This window comes from Pseudoliparis swirei, chromosome 9 (genome assembly GCF_029220125.1).
Source record: "Pseudoliparis swirei isolate HS2019 ecotype Mariana Trench chromosome 9, NWPU_hadal_v1, whole genome shotgun sequence".
Classification (NCBI taxonomy): domain Eukaryota; kingdom Metazoa; phylum Chordata; class Actinopteri; order Perciformes; family Liparidae; genus Pseudoliparis; species Pseudoliparis swirei.
Window position 1 is genome coordinate 3,801,188 of NC_079396.1, and position 20,161 is coordinate 3,821,348.

General features: G+C 44.1%; 1 protein-coding gene across 4 annotated transcripts in view; it reads left to right on the forward strand.

Moving 5' to 3' along the window:
- Positions 1–20,131, forward strand: part of cep104 (centrosomal protein 104) — a 48,857-nt gene extending 28,726 nt beyond the window's left edge. For 2 of the 4 annotated variants that reach the window (XM_056423511.1, XM_056423514.1), the window contains 10 exons: positions 280–456; positions 4,974–5,174; positions 6,936–7,019; positions 7,258–7,339; positions 8,866–8,938; positions 9,426–9,534; positions 9,622–9,760; positions 12,198–12,265; positions 17,856–17,943; positions 18,979–20,131. In XM_056423511.1, the coding sequence (XP_056279486.1) occupies positions 280–456; positions 4,974–5,174; positions 6,936–7,019; positions 7,258–7,339; positions 8,866–8,938; positions 9,426–9,534; positions 9,622–9,760; positions 12,198–12,265; positions 17,856–17,943; positions 18,979–19,097 (1,140 nt within the window). In that variant the 3' untranslated portion in view covers positions 19,098–20,131. Of the gene's footprint in view, positions 1–279; positions 457–4,973; positions 5,175–6,935; positions 7,020–7,257; positions 7,340–8,865; positions 8,939–9,425; positions 9,535–9,621; positions 9,761–12,006; positions 12,122–12,197; positions 12,266–14,687; positions 15,267–17,855; positions 17,944–18,978 lie in introns of those variants that run through there. The other 2 variants (XR_008832881.1, XM_056423513.1) reach the window with 2 other exon arrangements.
- The last annotated feature ends 30 nt before the right edge of the window (positions 20,132–20,161 follow it).

Genomic DNA, 20,161 nt, shown 5'->3' on the forward strand with positions numbered 1-20,161 from the left:
CTCATTGGTCAAAGTCATTGTCTCATTGTCCAAAGTCATTGTCTCATTGTCATAACTCATTGTCCCATTGTCCAAAGTCATTGTCTCATTGTCCAAACTCATTGTCTCATTGTCATAACTCATTGTCCCATTGTCCAAACTCATTGTCTCATTGTCCAAACTCATTGTCTCATTGTCATAAGTCATTGTCTCATTGTCCAAAGTCATTGTCTCATTGTCATAACTCATTGTCTCATTGTCCAAACTCATTGTCTCTTTCTTTCTGTCCCTCACTTTTAGGAAATGGCTCTTTTGAAGGACGTCCGCGCTCTGCAGATAATCCCCGGTGAGCTGGTGAAGCCCTTCAAGTCCAACTTCCCCTCTCGCCCGGCTCAGAGTCGGACCGAGCTGCTCCAGAAGCTTCTCGCCGATCTGGGCACAGAAACCTCTGGCTTCACCCCGGACAACGTCATGACGGTAAAAAAGGACCGACGTCGTACTTATTTTGCATCTGTGTTTGTTTTTTATTTGAATAATTTTCGTCTCTGGTACGGAAGTCGGAAGAGGCCGCGGTTGAGGATATGGTTGTCTTCAAATCAACCTTTTGTTTGCAAATTTAAACAGTGATTTTCTAAGACAGTATTATTGTATAGAGGGGAAATACTTCAACCACAGCAGCCTGCAGCTTTAATAGTCATTAAACTTTTGGAACACTGGAACAACTTTAGAGGATTTATACACAAAGAATACAAATTTTTGTTTTATATATATATATATATATATTTTGTATATATATACATGTGTGTATATATATATTTAGTATACACATATATATACATATACTGTATATATATATTTAGTATATATAAATATATATATATATACCAAATATATATATTTATATATCTATCCATATATATATTTAGTATATACATATCTATATATATAAATATATGTATATATTTATATATGTATATATTTATATATATGTATATACTAAATATATATATATATACACGTATATACTAAATATATATATATATATATGCATCTAGAGACATATAAATATATTTGTATATTTAAAAAACATTTTGAAATTGGACAGTGCACATTAATAAAAACATTTCTGTAAATGTGCCAAGAGGTTATTTCTCATCCGTAGTCCCGAGAGGCAGATGTCACAAAACAAACCTACAAACACAAGATTACACATACAATGTTTGTACAATATTTAAGCTTTTTAACAATTAATAGTGAGACTAACGAGTTCTCTGAGACGTTGTCATTTGATCTGACAGTGGGCCTAAAGTGAAAGGGGGTCGGCCCCCTCCCTGACTGTCTGTGGCCATTCAGTCCACCCAGACAGGAAGTCAGTGAGCTCCAGTCAGCTGAGACACATGTTGTCACCGTTGGCATCCGCCGTACGTCCCCCTGCACTCCTCTGGTTCCCAGCGGTGACCTCACATCTTAACGGGCAAACGGTCCAACTGTTGACCAGGGCAACAAGTCCTCCCCGTCCCTACTTTTACGACCGTTCCCCCCCCCCCCCCACACCCACACCCCCCACCCCGCCTCATTCACTCGTCCCTCCTCTTGACTCTTGCACATCTACTTCTTTTTTTTTATCAGCGAGAGCCAGAGTAGGACATCTACATATTTTTTAGGGGGCAATTTTTTCCCCCACTGACTGAAATCCAGAAGCATTTAAAAAAGAAATGGAGGGCACTTTTTGAAACTTAATAAAATACATACTTAATAATAAATGTACTTATTTAGGCTTCCAATATATGAGCAATTGTCATACGAAATGGCAATAATAAGACTATTAGGCAGTTGTCAACAGCTTCAAAGTATTTTCTTAGATTGTTTTAACAAACATAAATCAGACAATCATATTCAATTTTATTCTTATTTCTTTGCGGTTATTTATTGTTATTACATTTTTTAAAGAACTATTAACAATTAGAATTTATTTCTTAGTTTTTTCTATAATTAAAAATTATATTTATTGATTTTTTGGGGGGGGTACCTACCTAGTCCAGACAACACAGATAGGACACACACAACAAATAACAAAAACAAAACACTATTAAGTTATCATAATTATGGGGGCATGTGTTGCCCCTCTAGTGATATCAGGGGCAACATTATATTTCATGGGGTCATTTTTTCACTTTTCCTTCGTGTGTTTCCGCCGCTGGCGACAGCAAAGTGTTGGATTTGTCCGCTGAGTTTCTCCGAGCCTCACAGACGGCGTCGGGTGGCCTGTGTTTGCATGTTCGTGCACGCTCTGCCGTCTTTGTATTGGCTTCCCCTCGTATTTGTCTGGGAAACATTTCTCCAGTCCGGATTGAGACGTGACAGGCGGAAGGTGTGGGGGGGGGGGGGGGGGGGCTGTGCTCTTATGCCACAGTCTGCCTTCACTCCCCAACTTTACACATTACAACAGTTGGATGACAAAGATGTAGGAAACACCAGGTTCAGTGCAGCTGGTGATTGAGGAGGAGGAGGAGGAGGGGGAGGAGCTTATAAGCAAATGTTGCCTTCAAAATAAGATCAACAAATAAAGTATGGCTTTTGACTGACGAATACAATTATAGAGACGAGGACGAGCAACAGCGCTCGCAGGGTCTGTGTGTGTTAGAGAGAGAGACTACACAACTGGAAGGTGCGCTCTTATGCAATGTTTCTGTAAGACGTTCTTCTTATTAATAATAACAATGTGCATGTCATGAATGACACTTTGAAGTGCACAACTATTCGGTCGACCTACAAGTCACACCGCCCTATTCTGGTGGTGGGAAGGCCATGGATGAAGAAAGAGGAAGGCCGTGCACGCAGAAACACGAAGGTGCCATCTGGAACCCAAAATGGTTCTCCAGAGTGACGCCATAGAAGAACCATTTGTGGTTCCACGAAGCACCTTTCAAACCAGGGTTCTTTAAAGAACCGGTTGCTTAAAGATTTCTTCAAAAAAACCTATAAAGGAGTCTCAAAGTACCTTCAAAACATGGTTCTTGAAGGCACCATCTCCAAAATGGTTCTTCAGTAGGTGATGGTTCTTCTTAAAAACCACAAGACCTTTTAAAGAACCATTTCAGAACCCTTCTTGTTCTGTGTGAGGGGGTGAGGGGGACGGTAGAACGTAGTTCATATTAAACTGGTCCGCGGTGCTAAAGTAAAATGATTCATTAAACTCAAGGATGAGTGAATCCTGACATTCGAGGTAAATCCTCTGCTGTTATCTGCCTCTTCCCCCCCCCCCCCCACTAGCCCCTCTTGGCAGCTCTACAGTGTCAGCCCAGCTATATTTTGAGCATTTTTTCCTTTCCCCCCTGCTGTTACCTCGGTGATCTGCTCCGGCAGCCAGAGGCAGCAGCAGGGCGATTGAATGTCTTGTAATTAAAATGAGAAGCGGGCGGCGGAGACAATGAAGACAGAACGGCCCCCGAGCCGCGGAGCGAGGGCGACGCACTCAGCTGAGTTCTTTAACGGGGGCCATTGTGCTGGCGACTCTCTGCACACAGGTCGTGTGGGATCATGGCGCTCTTTTTACGTCACAACGCGCCCTCTCCAGAAAGGACTTCCTCTACATGAATATAGACTGTAAACGGGAGGACATTTACGTATTTTTTAGGGGGCAATTGTTTCCCCCACTGAATAAAACCCAGTGGCATTAATAAATAAATTGAGGGCACTTTTTGAAACTTGTTAAATAACATTTAACCGTTGTTCAAAAATAATAAATATACTTATTTAGGCTTACAGGATATGAGCAATTTTCATAAAAATGGCAATAATAAGACTATTAGGCAATAATAAGACTATTACGCAATAATAACACTATTACGCAATAATAACACTATTAGGCAGTAGTCTACAGATTCAAAGTGTTTTCTAAGATTTTTTTGAAAAAACAAACAAACAGGATACATAAATCAGAGAATCATATTAAATTGTATTCTTATTTTTGTGTTTATTTTTTGTTATTCAATATTTTTAAACAACTATTAACAATTATAACTAATTTCTTTGTTTTTTAAATAATTATTAATTATATTTATTGATTTTTTGCGTGCATACCTACCTAGTAGAGGGAATAGAGATAGGACACACACAAAAACAAAAACAAAACGCTATTAAATTATTATAATTATTAGAGGACATTATGGGGCATTTGTTGCCTCTCATCGTGATATCAGGGGAAAATTATATTTCTTCGAGGCAGTTTTGACCTTTGACCTGGTGTGTTTCCGACGCTGACTGCAAATATTGCTTCGTAATACGTTTAGTAGTAAATAGCAAGCGCTGAGTATTCCCTGTTTTCCAAGTTCCATTGAAAAGGCAATTCAACACGGCCTCACTCAAGACTGAAGAAACAACACCTGAAAACACAATTAAGTTGAAGAACATCAGATGAAGCGATAGACACAAAATAATCAGTTTCAGGGAAGTTATCGAGTCCCGAGAAGTCGCTCGAAGTTTAATAAAGGAAGAAAGAAATCGGGTCGTACAGGAAAACCAACAAAGGGTCTCCGTGAACTTCGGTTTATCCGATTACTGAGAGGTCGGCCATCATATCTCAGATTATCTCCTGATAGCCGAATTTCACAAACAGTCATAATTTGAGCGCAGGCCACCGACTCGGCTGCAGCGATGATTTCTGATGTCGTCTTCTTCTTCCTGCTTTATGGCTCATCTTCTGGTTCTGTTAGTTCCCTGTCGTGTTCCTTGTCTCTTGTGCTCGGTGTCTATTGTTGTCTTGATGACCTGTTGAGTTCCCCCACTGGGGATCAATACAGTTTTCTAATCTAATCTAATATAAACAGACAGATTAAATCTAATTTACAGTTCCATATGTGTGTATTATGTGTATTATGTCCAATAAAGGGGTCTGTGTTCCACATGTCCCACCCAAAGCCTCTTGGGATACGTCGCAACAGGACAAACACAGTCCATCCAAATTCCTGCACAATTTCCCCCCTGTTTTTCAGTTCTGCACGGCGGCGCTGGAGCACAACGCGCCGGCGGTTCGAGAGCTGGCGGTGCGCGTCATCCTCTCCATGTACCGGCAGCACCGAGCGGCCGTCCTCCGCTTCCTGCCGCCCGACGACGCCGCCGTGCGGAAGAACTTCCTCTTCAAAAGCCTCTTCGACGGATTCGCCAAGATCGATGGGAAGCTGGCGGACAATCAGGTAAGAAGTTTTTTTTTATCAACACGTCACGTCACCTTCACTTGAAGAAGGAAATCTCCTATTTATATATATATACATATACATGTGTCTATATTGGCAGTTGTTTTTCGCGTCTAACAGGCTGTCGTCGGCGAGCAGCAGCTGGGAGAACTCCCTCGATCTCTTGAGAGAGCATGACATCACGTCTCTTTCTCGTTTTTTCAATCTAAGCTTGACGGTGACAAAGTTTCACGTTGCACAGATGGCAAAATATAAGCCGGCATACGCTCTCATCCCGTCCATTTAGCCATGCATGGCTACATATGTAAAAGTACTCATTGTTACTTTATCCCTCCTGTTACCTTCACATTCACTAACATATTTTACCCTCGGGGTCAATTTGACCCCAGCAATTAAAACCTCCAGAGAATTATTAGAATTAATATTGTTTCCCAAGTTTAAGTGTGAGGTACTTTATGTTTGTTTGTTGACTACCTAAATAGCCCTTTAAATATATAAAAAAGTTGATATTTAACTTCGCATTGAAAATGCGGAAGGTTATGTTTTGATCACCGTGTATTTATTTATTTATTTGTATGCGTGTTACTCGCATAACTAAAAAAGTCTTAAACCGAATCGCATGAAATTTGGTGGGATGATTGGTTATTATCCGGGGACTATTTGATTAGATTTTGGGATCGATCGGGTCAAAGGTCAATGTCAAGGTCATGAAAAGGTCAACATCTTATTTTTACCATCGCGCGGTCAATTTTTATCCAATTGGCATGCAACTAATGCCAAAATGTTCATAATTCAATGCCCAATCTTGTGGTATGCGAAGGTATGCGCTCTACCGAGTGCCCATTCTAATTCTTATATGTTTGACACAGTGAAAAACAGCCTGGGGTCAAATTGACCCCAAAGAACACCGACGTTAAACATTGAATGGGGTCAAATTGAACCTAAAGGTACCAGGAGGGTTAACTACTCACTTTTTCATGTATATACACCTAGAAATGTATAAAGTCCTGGAAATCCATTAGTCAACATGTCTATGAACCCTGAATAATGTACACAGCATGTTAGTCCTGATAGCACATGTTTAAAGGTGTTCTGGTTCTTCATGGAGATGTTGGTGGTGTGACGTAGACGTCATGTTTGCAGCTCTTCCAAAAACCTTCCATGTCATCACCAGCTGGACTCAGACGATGCCCGAGCAGCAAAGCCGACTTTTCCATCCTCACCGAGTGTGACAGTCAGCTTGTGTTACCGTGACTCACACAGCGACCGCGTTGACGTGTTTCTCTGGCATTATTAGCGTCCTGGCCTTCCCATTACGTGGAAAAGTCATGGAATTTTAAAAAAATGGTTATTTCCAGGTCAGGAAAAGTCCTTTGAAAAAAAAAATGAAATCCCTAAAGTTTTGGAAAAGTCATGGGAATTTGTTATGTTCATATTTAGCATTTATATCAATATTTATTCTTTTATTCAAACTATTGTGAACATTTTTAAATCTCGGTGTCTCCACGAGGAAATTTGGTTTAAAGTCATAGAAAAATACATTTGTCAACATGTGTCTTAGAGTCTGGACAGCTTTAAGCCGTTTGGTTTAAAAGATGACAATAATGAGGTGAAGACGCTGGCGTGGTGAAAGAAAAGAAGAAGGGAAAAAAAGATCTGTGATCCTGGAACCGTATGGAGAGAGAGAGAGAGAGAGAGAGAGAAGCCAGGAAAATGACCGCAGCTGAAGACCTGACCGTGAGTCACTGTTTTCTCTCCCAGATCTTGGCTCAGGGAGGTGGGCAGAAGGAGAAGGAGGAGATCCACTCTCTTCAGGAGCAGCTGGCCGCCTTGAAAGAGATCCCAGTAGGTGGAGTCGTCATTAAACTTCCATTACGTCACTTTGTGCAACGGCGACTCGTTTTTTTATGTGACTTTTTTTTTACCTGGTAGCATTTTGTCCCTCTGGGGGGTTAAAACTCAGACACTCAGTTATTCACATAAAGAGACGCCGACACTGGGACATGTGAACCTCCTGAAGAGCTTTTCCTCTTTGGTACTCTCTGCTCTCTGACTCCGGTTCATCTTTTCTTTTCTGGTGAAGGAGAATGGAGACGAAAGCCCCAGAGGACAAATGCCCAAGAGAGAAGCCCCCAAACTGGAGTCCCAAAAAGCTGGCAAAGCAAGTAAGGACACATGTTGGGCGAGAAAGAGTTGACCGCCATTAAAGGTGCTGAACTGGATTGTTTTATGGCTCAGAACGGGTGCTCTTGATTTTGTGTTTCTCCAGGACATTGAGATGCACACAAAAAATAAAAAGGAAGAAACAATGACCATTTCCTTTCTCTTTCTTTTTTATTCTTTAAAAAAAGTTGAGGCATTAGATTAGATTAGATAATCGTTTATTAGTCCCACAGTTGAACAATTTCAGGATCACAGCAGAAACATGAGAGCATGAATAAAAAATTTAAATAAAACGCAAAACACAATAAAAATAGTAAATACTAAATATTAAAATACTAAATATACAGAGGAAACAAAATATATACACAAGGCAGTGACCAAAGTGAGTTTCCAGCAGATGCTCATTTTATTTAAATATATATTTAGAGCAAGAGTGTAAAACAGCAACATAAAAGAGACCGAATGAAATAAAAAGGAAAACAATCGATCCATCTATTCTCTATTTTACATTCATTGATTCATGAAAATAACATATGTAACCCATTTTTACCCAATATGTCAAAAACGGTTCCAGTTGGTAGTCGACAGATGATCTTCTGCACGTGGTCACGTCCATCATGTTTCAGAGCAGAGATGACCATTTCCAAAGCGGATAAGGATCCTTACACGTCTACTCGTGTTGTTAGTTGCCCAGCAACAGCGCTCTTAGAGTTTAACCACTTGCTGCTGGTCTTAGCGCCAAGAACAGAAACAAAAGCTCCGTTTGAAGACGATGTAACAATAAAGCATGACACCAGTCAATTCTCCCAGTGACGTACCGGCTCAACCCGACGGCCACCAAGCAACCGCAAACATAGAGATAAAATATTACAATATAGTCAAAAGTCATTTTTATTGTCACTTCTTCCATTTGTGAAAACATACAGAAGATCTGAAAGTATGTTTCTTCTCTCCCAACATAAAGTGATTGTAGTAGTAATAATAATAATAGTAACTAGAACGGGCACTCGGTAGAGCGCATACCTTCGCATATCACAAGATTGGGCATTGAATTATGAACATTTTGGCATTAGTTGCATGCCAATTGGATATAAATTGACCGCGCTATGGTAAAAAGAAGATGTTGACCTTTTCATGACCTTGACCTTTGACCCGATCGATGCCAAAATCTAATCAAATGGTCCCCGGATAATAACCAATCATCCCACCAAATTTCATGCGATTCGGTTTAATACTTTTTTACTTATGCGAATAACACGCATATAAATAAATAAATAAATACACGGCGATCAAAACATAACCTTTCGCATTTTCAATGCGAAGGTAATAAAGTGCAAAACAGCGAACAACAACAACAAAGAACATTTAGACAACATATAAATTATCAATAAGAACTATGAGAAGAAAAAAAACGTAAGAAGGTTTTGCTGCACAAATATATTTTATTTAAATATATTTTTTTTATATTTCTGGTATGAGGCGAGTTTAGTGTCGTCGTGGCGACTAACACCGCCGTCTTCATTTCCAGGTGTCGCAAAAGTGTCGCCGAACAAGGTGACGGAGGCTCGAGACGTCCAACAACCGGTCAACGATCTGGACAAGTAAGAGACTCGATGGAGACGGCTTTTATTTTTTTATTCTACTGGAATAATAGAAAATGCAAAAAAAAAGAATCGGGGTTCTTACGGTCATGGAAAACCTGGAAGTCACGGCATTTTGAAAATGGTTATTTCCAAAAAATCTCGAAAAGGTTTGTGGTAAAGTCACAGAAATGTGTTTTTTTGATATGTTCCGTTACGCTGAGTTGGACATAATTAATATGCTTTTAAAAGAAAGACGCTCAAAATATAAGCCGCCATCCACAGTCCATTTAACCATGCGTGGCTGCATATGGAAAAGTACTCGTTGTTACTTTAAATACTCATTTTTCATGTAAATATACGAGATTTCACACATTTTTGTGATGAAAATTTGGTTTAAAGTCCTGGAAATCCATCGGTCATCATGTCTATGAACCCTGATTGATGAACACTTGTAATATTAGTCCTGATAGCACATGTTTCAAGGTTTTCTCGCTCTTCTTCCCAGCCTGTGTATATTCTGCGGTAAAAAGGACGAGTCGTTCAGCGAGGACGGGCTGGACCTCCACTACTGGAGACACTGCCCCATGCTGCGGCGCTGCGACCGCTGCAGACAGGTACGCGGCGCTTCACGCCTGCGGTCAGCTCGGTGAACAAAAGAAAAGAAGAGCTAGAGGACCTCCGGCTCTGCGTTGTGTTCGCAGGTCGTCGAGATCGCCAGCCTCACGGAGCACCTGCTGGGCGAGTGTGAGAGCCGGGCCCGGTTCAGCCAGTGCCCGCGCTGCTCCGAGGCCGTGGCCACCGACGAGCTGAGCCGCCACGCCCAGGACCCCGCCTGCATCCGTGAGTCCCGGGGTCCCACTCCGTCATGCCGTTGGAGCCGTTCAGGTCGCGCAGCTCGTTACCTTCGCATTGAAAATGCGGAAGGTTATGTTTTGATCGCCGTGTATTTATTTATTTATTTATTTGTATGCGTGTTCCTCGCAGAACAAAAAAAGTTTTAAACCGAATCGCATGAAATTTGGTGGGATGATTGGTTATTATCCGGGGACCATTTGATTAGATTTTGGGATCAATCGGGTCAAAGGTCAAGGTCAAGGTCATGAAAAGGTCAAAATCTTCTTTTTACCATAGCGCGGTCAATTTCTATCCAATTGGCATGCAACTAATGCCAACATGTTCATAATTCAATGCCCAATCTTGTGGTATGCGAAGGTATGCGCTCTACCGAGTGCCCGTTCTAATTTATTTAGTATTTTTATTGAAATGATGTGTCGTCTATTGGACGGTTGAGACACAGATGGGTAAAAATCAAAAGGCAGGAAGAGTGTGACATGCAAAGAAAAAGATCCAGAGTACAGAGTTATGGACATTACACTTTGTGAAAGAGTCTCGGGACACAGGCTGGGTCGTTTTCTGAAATTTGATGGAAAGAACTGTCGTTTTGTATTTGTCAATGACCAATGGAATAAGAAAAACTATCAAATAAAACCACTTAAAGTCCACAAATGATGCTCTACTGTTGCAGAGCCTCTTGCAGATTTAGTTGCAACTTTTTTGTTTATTAACAACAATATTTGAAAATTCATCAGATTATATTTGTGTCAGATTATACTGCTTTGGAAATGCTCTTCCTCTCTTTTTAATCTGCGTTCGCCCTAAAAGTTTCTCTCAGAAGCCGCCGGAAGAGAGCGAGGTAACATTCACACGCGAGCCGACACGCGAGGCTCTGTGGCGGGAACAGACAACGTCACCGAGACTCCTGTTCGACAACATTTATATATCGGGGTGAACATTAAAAAAACAAGGCATCGTATTGAAATACGAGGCTCGAAAAAAGGACCCGAAAAATGATGGTGTCTTCCCATGTGATGCTCCGTGGAGCCGGGACTGCAGCCAGCTGCACATCTTGCTTGTTTTTGGGAAGAGGTCAGGCGGGAGGGGGCGGGAGGGGGGGCCAGATGCTCGGTTCGACTGAGGTCGGGTCCAATTCAAATTCCACTTTTTTTATCTATTTGATCATTTTGTCTGTAAACCGTTCGGAGGCGGAGTCTCCGACCGCAACAGACGGTCCAATCATCTTCCCTCTGGTTTCTGTTCGCGGTACACAGAGGTTCGTACGGTCATGGAAAACCTGGAAAAGTCATGGAATTTGTAACTGACCTGGGAAAGAGAAGAGAAATCCCAAAAAGTTTTGGAAAAGTCATGAAAATGTGTTATGTTCATATGTGCATCTACGCCGAGTTTTAAATAATTATTATGACGCTCAACATATAAGCCGGCGTACGCTCTCAATACTCGCGCTGCAAGTGAACGCACTTTAACTGAAAAGACATCAATGTTTATTCTTCTAATCTAAACTATTGTCTCTCGTTCATTTGTGTCATTTAAGGTCTTTGGAATTCTCATTGTTAGTTTAAATACGACTTTTTATCACTTTTTCGTGTATTCACAGAGATTTCACAACATTTTTGCTCATGGAAATTTGGTCCTGGACACCCATTGGTCGACACGTGTCTGAACCCCGAGTCGACCGACTCAACACATCCGTGGCCACAGTTTAATCTCTTTTAAAACATAGGAAACTAGAACGGGCACTCGGTATACCTTCGCATATCACAAGATTGGGCATTGAATTATGAACATGTTGGCATTAGTTGCATGCCAATTGGATAGAAATTGACCGTGCTATGGTAAAAAAGAAGATTTTAACCTTTTCATGACCTTGACCTTTGACCCGATCAATCCCAAAATCTAATCAAATGGTCCCCGGATAATAACCAATCATCCCACCAAATTTCATGCAATTCGGTTTAATACTTTTTTAGTTATGCGAGTAACACGCATACAAATAAATAAATAAATATATTCACGGCGATCAAAACATAACCTTCCGCATTTTCAATGCGAAGGTAAAAACACATTCTCAAATGTCCAGGGTGCTCCACGGAGTCGGTACGTTTCCACGGCGTTGCCCTCAAACAGCCCCGTTGCCAGTGTTTACCATCTGAAAAGCTGAGTCGGCTCTTTCCTGGTTGTTGTTTTCTTCCACTTTGTCGTTGACTGTAACCGTGCCGTTCAACCTGAAGACCTGCGCCACGTCTCCATTACCAGCCATATGCCCGCATAGATAATTGATGGCGGCGACGCCTTCAAGGCCCTCTCGCCCTGTCGGTCATGTGACGCAGCAGAACATAGACATGTGTACGTTGCATCCGGCCTCATGCTCCCACACCTTGAAACTGTTCTGTCATTTTCAGGTGTTATGTTTCTCTTTCAGCCCCCGTCTCGGGGAAAGGCTCCAACCACTGTCCCTTGTGTCACAACAACTTCCTGCCGGGAGAGAAGGTGAGATTCTCTTTTCTCTTTATTGAATCAGATTCGTCCCGTTGAGATCGAAGGTCTCTCTCAGGTGGTAGAGGTGGACCAGAGAGAGGAACACCAGGACATTACAGGTAGAGGTGGATCAGAGAGAGGAACACCAGGACATTACAGGTAGAGGTGGACCAGAGAGAGGAACACCAGGACATTACAGGTAGAGGTGGACCAGAGAGAGGAACACCAGGACATTACAGGTAGAGGTGGACCAGAGAGAGGAACACCAGGACATTACAGGTTGAGGTGGACCAGAGAGAGGAACACCAGGACATTACAGGTAGAGGTGGACCAGAGAGAGGAACACCAGGACATTACAGGTAGAGGTGGACCAGAGAGAGGAACACCAGGACATTACAGGTAGAGGTGGACCAGAGAGAGGAACACCAGGACATTACAGGTAGAGGTGGACCAGAGAGAGGAACACCAGGACATTACAGGTTGAGGTGGACCAGAGAGAGGAACACCAGGACATTACAGGTAGAGGTGGACCAGAGAGAGGAACACCAGGACATTACAGGTAGAGGTGGACCAGAGAGAGGAACACCAGGACATTACAGGTAGAGGTGGACCAGAGAGAGGAACACCAGGACATTACAGGTAGAGGTGGACCAGGGAGAGGAACACCACGACATTACAGGTAGAGGTGGACCAGAGAGAGGAACACCAGGACATTACAGGTAGAGGTGGACCAGAGAGAGGAACACCAGGACATTACAGGTAGAGGTGGACCAGAGAGAGGAACACCAGGACATTACAGGTAGAGGTGGACCAGAGAGAGGAACACCAGGACATTACAGGTAGAGGTGGACCAGAGAGAGGAACACCACGACATTACAGGTAGAGGTGGACCAGAGAGAGGAACACCAGGACATTACAGGTAGAGGTGGACCAGAGAGAGGAACACCAGGACATTACAGGTAGAGGTGGACCAGAGAGAGGAACACCAGGACATTACAGGTAGAGGTGGACCAGAGAGAGGAACACCAGGACATTACAGGTAGAGGTGGACCAGAGAGAGGAACACCACGACATTACAGGTTCCTGTGAGGAACGTTGAGCTGCTCGTGAACCGTCTCAGACTCAGCGGAGCCACCAGCCCAGAGCCGGCTTCACCCGGTGGGAGGAAGAGAGCTCAGAAGTGTCTCCTCCTCCAGCCAGGAGCTTCGCTTCGTTTTCACCCGTTCATTTCACTTTGCTTTGGTTCATTTAACTTCATTTCACTTCACTTTGCTTAATTTCACTTCATTTCACTTCGCTTTGCTTCATTTCACTTCACTTCGCTTTACTTCACTTTGCTTCATTTCACTTCGCTTTGCTTCATTTAACTTAATTTCACTTCGCTTTGCTTCATTTCACTTAATTTCACTTCACTTTGCTTAATTTCACTTCACTTCGCTTTACTTCACTTTGCTTTATTTCACTTCATTTCTCTTAGCTTCATTTCACTTCACTTTGCTTCATTTCACTTCACTTTGCTTCATTTCTCTTGGCTTCACTTCACTTCACTTTGCTTCATTTCACTTCACTTCACTTTGCTTAGTTTCGCTTCATTGTGCTTTGCTTTCAGGCATCTCGGCCTCAATAGATGTCTCCCTCGTCTTTAAGCTCGGGGTTCCTCTGCGTTGAACTCCCTGGTCTGTAGCTCCAGGTTCACGAGGAGCTGGAGACGATCCGACAGCTTTCTGTCCTCTATTTTCAAAATAAGGCGGTTGGAATTGAACCAAGAATTGTTTAGTAAATAAATAAAACACGCGGCACTGAGGCGGCGTGACAGCAGGTCATGCTGTACACCGGTGAATAAAGACCCGGCTTGTGGTGAGTCCCAGAGGTGATGCGTTCATGGACACCAGGATAATCAATACCTGGGAACACAGAGGACTCCCCCAATCAGTCGTTTCACAGCTAAACTAATAATTAACTAGAGTTAATTATTAGTTCATAAAGTTTAGCATGTGGCACGAGGTGTGAAGTGTGAACTTTATCAAAAAGTGTCGAATTTTATTTATTGTTTCCTTAGAAAAGAAAAGAAAAACAACAACAAGGAGCAGACAGGTGTCGAGGTAAACCAGCGCTACTGTCGGCCTCTTTGAAGGCTTCAAAGGGGGCGGAGCCTCATCACGGCCCGCTTCGGGATGAAATAGATGCCGTCACATTCTTCACATTCCTATCGGTTTGAGGAGGAAGTAAAGACGAACATGTCCCGGTTTAGTTTAGTTCGCGTGTATTTCTTAATAGATGTTCTTCCCCTCAATCTCTTTGTGGTCCGGGGGGTTTCAGATGACGTCGTTATGGCGATACTTATTATAAACACCGGGACTGTTGTCAAATTGGACAAGTTCAGGTTTCCTTTGTTCAGTGTTGATAGTTTTCCTCCCGTGTGTCACGTCCACAGAGTTTGATCAACAACAGGAAAGGAATGCAGAAGATTTACTGGAAATACAAGTCAGTGGAAACATACTTGTATTTCACCTGTGGTGAGGAAGTTCAAGAAGTGGACCAGTGAGGCTCTGGAGGATCTACGGGCGTGCTTGGACTGTACTGACTGGGATGTCTTCAGGACTGCTACCAACAGCCTGGATGAGTACACAGAGGCTGTAACTTCCTACATCAGCTTCTGTGAGGACAGCTGTATTCCATCCAGCTCCAGGGTGAGTTATAACAACGACAAACCCTGGTTCACAGCGGAGCTCAGGAAGCTAAGACTGCAGAAGGACCAGGCATTCAGGAGTGGGGACAAGGACCTGTACACAGAGTCCAAATACAGGTTTAGCAAGGCGGTGAGAGATGCTAAACGACTGTACTCTGAGAAACTGCAACAGCAGCTCTCAGCAAACGACTCTGCTTCTGTCTGGAGAGGGCTCAGGCAGATCACCAACTACAGGCCCAAATCACCCCACTCCATGAACAATGTGCTTCTGGCAGACGAGCTAAATGAGTTCTACTGCCGCTTTGAAAGACAATGGAGCAGTCCTGAGACAATCCGCCACACCCCCATCAACAAGCCACAGACCATCAGCCCACCCCCCCCAGCCCATCAGGGGCTCACACCTCTGGAGCACCCTCCATCAACTCAGCGACGCCCTCGTCATCCTGGAGAGAGCCGTCAACAGGCTGTTTAAAAGCAGAACCCCGCAGCAGCGGGCCCGGACTCCGTCTCCCCTCCACCCTGAAGCACTGTGCTGACCAGCTGTCTCCGTGTTCACCGACATCTTCAACACCTCACTGGAGACATGCCACGTTCCAGCCTGCTTCAAGGCCTCCACCATCATCCCGTCCCCAAAAACCCAAGATCACAGGACTCAATGACTACAGGCCCATCGCCTGACCTCTGTGGTCATGAAGTCCTTTGAACGCTTGGTCCTGTCACACCTCAAGACCATCACCGACCCACTCCTGGACCCCCTGCAGTTCGCCTACAGAGCCAACAGGTCTGCAGACGATGCAGTCAACATGGCCCTTCACTACATCCTCCAGCATCTGGACTCCCGAGGAACCTACGCCAGGATCCTGTTTGTGGACTTCAGCTCTGCCTTCAATACGATCATCCCGTCCCTGCTGCAGGACAAGCTCTCCCAGCTGCACGTGCCCGACTCCACCTGCAGGTGGATCACAGACTTCCTGACCGACAGGAAGCAGCACGTGAGGCTGGGGAAACACGTCTCAGGCTCCCGGACCACCAGCACGGGTTCCCCCCAAGGCTGTGTTCTCTCCCCTCTGCTGTTCTCCCTGTACACCAACAGCTGCACCTCCAGTCACCAGTCCGTCAAGCTCCTGAAGTTCGCGGATGACACCACCCTCATTGGACTCATCTCTGGTGGGGACGAGACCGCCTACAGGTGGGAGACTGACCACCTGGTGACCTGGTGCAGCCAGAACAACCTGGAGCTCAACGCCCTGAAGACAGTGGAGATGGTTGTGGATTTCAGGAGGAATGCAGCCCCACCCGCCCCTCTCATCCTGTGTGACTCCCCCGTCGACGCTGTGGAGTCCTACCGCTTCCTGGGCTCCATCATCTCCCAGGACCTCAAGTGGGAGCTGAACATCGGCTCCATCTCCAAGAAGGCCCAGCAGAGGATGTTCTTCCTGAGGCAGCTGAGGAAATTCAACCTGCCAGGGAAGATGATGGTACAGTTCTACACGGCCATCGTTGAGTCCATCATCTGCTCCTCCATCACCGTCTGGCACCCTGCAGCCACAGCCAAAGACAAGCGCAGGCTGCAGAGCATCATCCGCTCGGCCGAGAGGGTTATCGGCTGCAATCTGCCTTCCCTCCAGGTCCTGTTCACTTCCAGGTCACTGAAGCGGGCCAGAAAGATTGTCGCCGACCCCTCCCACCCTGGACACTCCCTGTTCGAGTCCCTCCCCTCGGGGAGGAGGCTGCGGTCCATCATGACCACGACCTCCCGCCACAACAAAAGCTTTTTCCCGTCGGCGGTCGGGCTCATGAATGGACCCCGGGACTGACTGACTGTCACCCCCAGGACTACCACCTCTTCTTCCACCTTCCTCTCTCCTCCTTCTTCCCGCTCCTTCCTCTTCCTCCTCCTCCCTCTTCCTCCCACTCCTCCTCCCTCCTCCTTCTTCTTCCCTCCTCCACACACGTCACTTTAACATGCACTTTAACTAAAACACACCACTTGAAGCACACACCCAAACACTCTCACATTATTTGTTGTCTTTCCGTCGCGTTGATTGTTGTTTGTTTGTCATGTCCAAATGTTGCACCTTCCACCAAAAAAAATTCCTCGTTTGTTTGTGAAAACATTCTTTGGCAATAAACCTGTTTCTGATTCTGATTCTGATTCTGATAATCAAAGCGCTTCACGATGAGAACCTGGAGTGACCTGACCTCACGTGACCACGGGGAGGAGAGTTTGCTCTTATCTCTGAGAGGAACCGGCGCTCATATTTCAGCCCCGGAGCTCCTCGGGCGCCACGTCGTCCGTTGTGTCCGCCGGCTTTTTGGAGAGAGAAGTTTGAAATGAAGCGACATCGAAGCGTTTTAATCGTCTTCCGTTACGTTTCTGTCGGCGCGGCGTCGAAATGAATCGCGCAACTCGTCTTTCAAGAAGCGCTCCGGGAATCAGACCGCCACGCGACCCGGTCAGCAAAGAATCCAAAACCCCGTGGTTAGAAACACCCTCGGACTGGGAGTTTGGATGTTGGGACAGGTCAACAGGTCAACAGGTCCCCAGTCCATTTCAGGACGACATTTTTATTCCCTGCAAACAACTTGTGATAAGAGACATTGGGATTAAACCCAAATGTACAGTGACACTTTATTACGCAACCTCAGCCGTACCTCCTTTGTGTTTTCATTCAAAATCGCCCGACGCTCACACGCCCCCTTTAAAAATGAAAGAAGAAAAAATATGACTCGCAGAAAAAATTCTGCACAGAGCTGCGAGCGTCGACTCCATGAAAGACTGCAGTGTTAGTGGGGGGGGGGTATGAGGGTGGGGGGGCGGCGGCCGTTGGGGCCCTGACTGGGCCTACAGTCACCGGCCGCCGGCCCCGTCGAGAGCCGCGTACTCACTGAGCTACTTTGTCCCCGTTGCAGGCCTGGAAGGCTCACCTCATGGGCCGGGAGGGCTGTAAACAAAACTCACGCCGGCCTGCGGTGGCCCCGAGAACCCAGCCGGCACAAGGTAAAGCATTCATGCCCGACGCTCAGCAGAGGAGCTGGTGAAACATTCATGTTGTATGGTTTCCTGCCTCGAAGCACAGAATAAGGCACATATTTAAAAACATTTTTTTATCTGGAGCCGAGTGTAGCGGCTGTTAGTGGACCCAATTTAGAGGGATATTTCACAATCAGGGGAGATTAAAGTATATTGGTCATGACAACTACAACATTTGGGGTTTGTATTCTCCAAAATGTCTTGTTATTTTGTTGAGAGACATCTCAAATTACTTTTTGACCAGCTTGATGCCAGAGTGAGAGACCACTGCTGAAAAAATATATATAATATATGTATATATATGAAAAAATAGTTCCCATTAACCCATAAATAGTATCAAATGTGGGGGGGGTATAATGAAAACCAAAATAACTTTTATAAATATATTTACATATACACGTATATTTATTTATTATATTATTATAATATAATAAATAAATATATGTGTATATATATTTATATATAAATAAATACATATATTATAATTTATAATATATGTATTTATTTATATATAAATATATATACACATATATTTATATATATATTTATATCTATATGTATATAGATATAAATATGTATATATACACATATATATATTTATACATACATATTTCTACATAAATATATATATAAACATACGTTTATATATATAAAGAAATATATACACTTATATGTATAAATATATATATATATGCATACTGTATATATATATATATATATATAAAAGTTATTTTGGTTTTCATTATACCACCAACAATTAATTAATTTAGTAACTTACTGTACATTGAGAGTGAGCCTTGTGACGGGGGGGGCCTGTTTGTACAACACCACAGGTGATGCAGGCGGCTTTGTTTGGTGGTAAATAGTCCAGTGGAACAGAGGAAGGGGGCGGGGTTAAAGTTAAGTTTACTGTCAGGATGACCTGTGTGTGTGTGTGTGTGTGTGTGTGTGTGTGTGTGTGTGTGTGTGTGTGTCTGTGTGCGTGTGTGTGTGTGTGTCCAGGCAGGGCTGTGGGTGGAGCCAAGCTGAAGCAGGCCTGGTCGGTCGGGGCCGCGGCCAGAGGCAGCCGCATCCCGGCGCTGGCGCCCCGGGCCAAAGGTCAAACTCCGGGGAAGCACTGAAACCGGGTCGCGGCGCCAAAGACGGAGACGCACAACAACCGCGACAGAACATCTGCAGCGAGAAGCCACAGCTGGACGTTAGAGCTCCTCGGTTGTCTCCACTCCAGCCTCCGGCGTCACACACAGGAAGTCTCTGTTTTTGAGGCTCTCATATTTCAATAAGCTTTAAGCAGATTCGGTATAATGCCTCCATTAAAAGGCCCGGTGTGGCGGGTTGAGGGGGATGCTCCATCTCTACATGTTCTTGTTTACTTCAGCGTTGTGATTTAATATCAGATTTAGATCCCAGACTCTCCAGTAAAAGCCAGAATACAACCGGAGTAAGAGCTTTAAATATGTCATCGTTCGGGGAGAGGAGGGACGGAGGAATGAAGGACACGCCGTTCCCACGGCGACCCTCCAGCATCCCGGAGCTTCACGACGACAGCAGGTGCTCTTTTACTCTCGCCGGCCGTTCGCGTTTCTCTTTTCTGCTCGCGAATACGTTTTTTTAAAGCATTTCCAGGACAGTACGATCTTTATTTATGTTCCTGCTTATTGCCGACCGACATCCTTGACGAGCTAGCGCAGCGTTATGTTCCCCCTCTGGTCCAACGCGATGTTGTAACGTCAACGCGATGACTTCAATGAACGCTGCGTACGGTAGAGTTTCTGCTTTCTGCTGAATTTAAAGTCATTTAAAAGTGATTTTTAAAATTCTGACGTCAATTTTGCGATATTTGTATTGAATGCTATGTTTGTACTACTTCTCTCGTCCTGCACAGTGGTGTGACGATGTTGATTGTGACGTCTCGGATTCATCCACAGCCAAAAAAGAAGGTTTTTTTAAACTACTAAGAGTGTATATTTTGTTTCATCTCCCCGGTCCGTCCCATCGGCTTCAATATGCTTCTGTATCGAGTGGACGGTGGATGTTTCCCTCTATTTTTGAATTATCAGTATTTTCTGAATATTTATGGCATCAAATGGCTAATTTTGTCTGATGCAAAAAAGTATCTGTATTTGTTTAATAAAGCTACCTGAAGGTGGACGTTGCAGAAGTCTTTGATTTCTCTTTTTTGGTC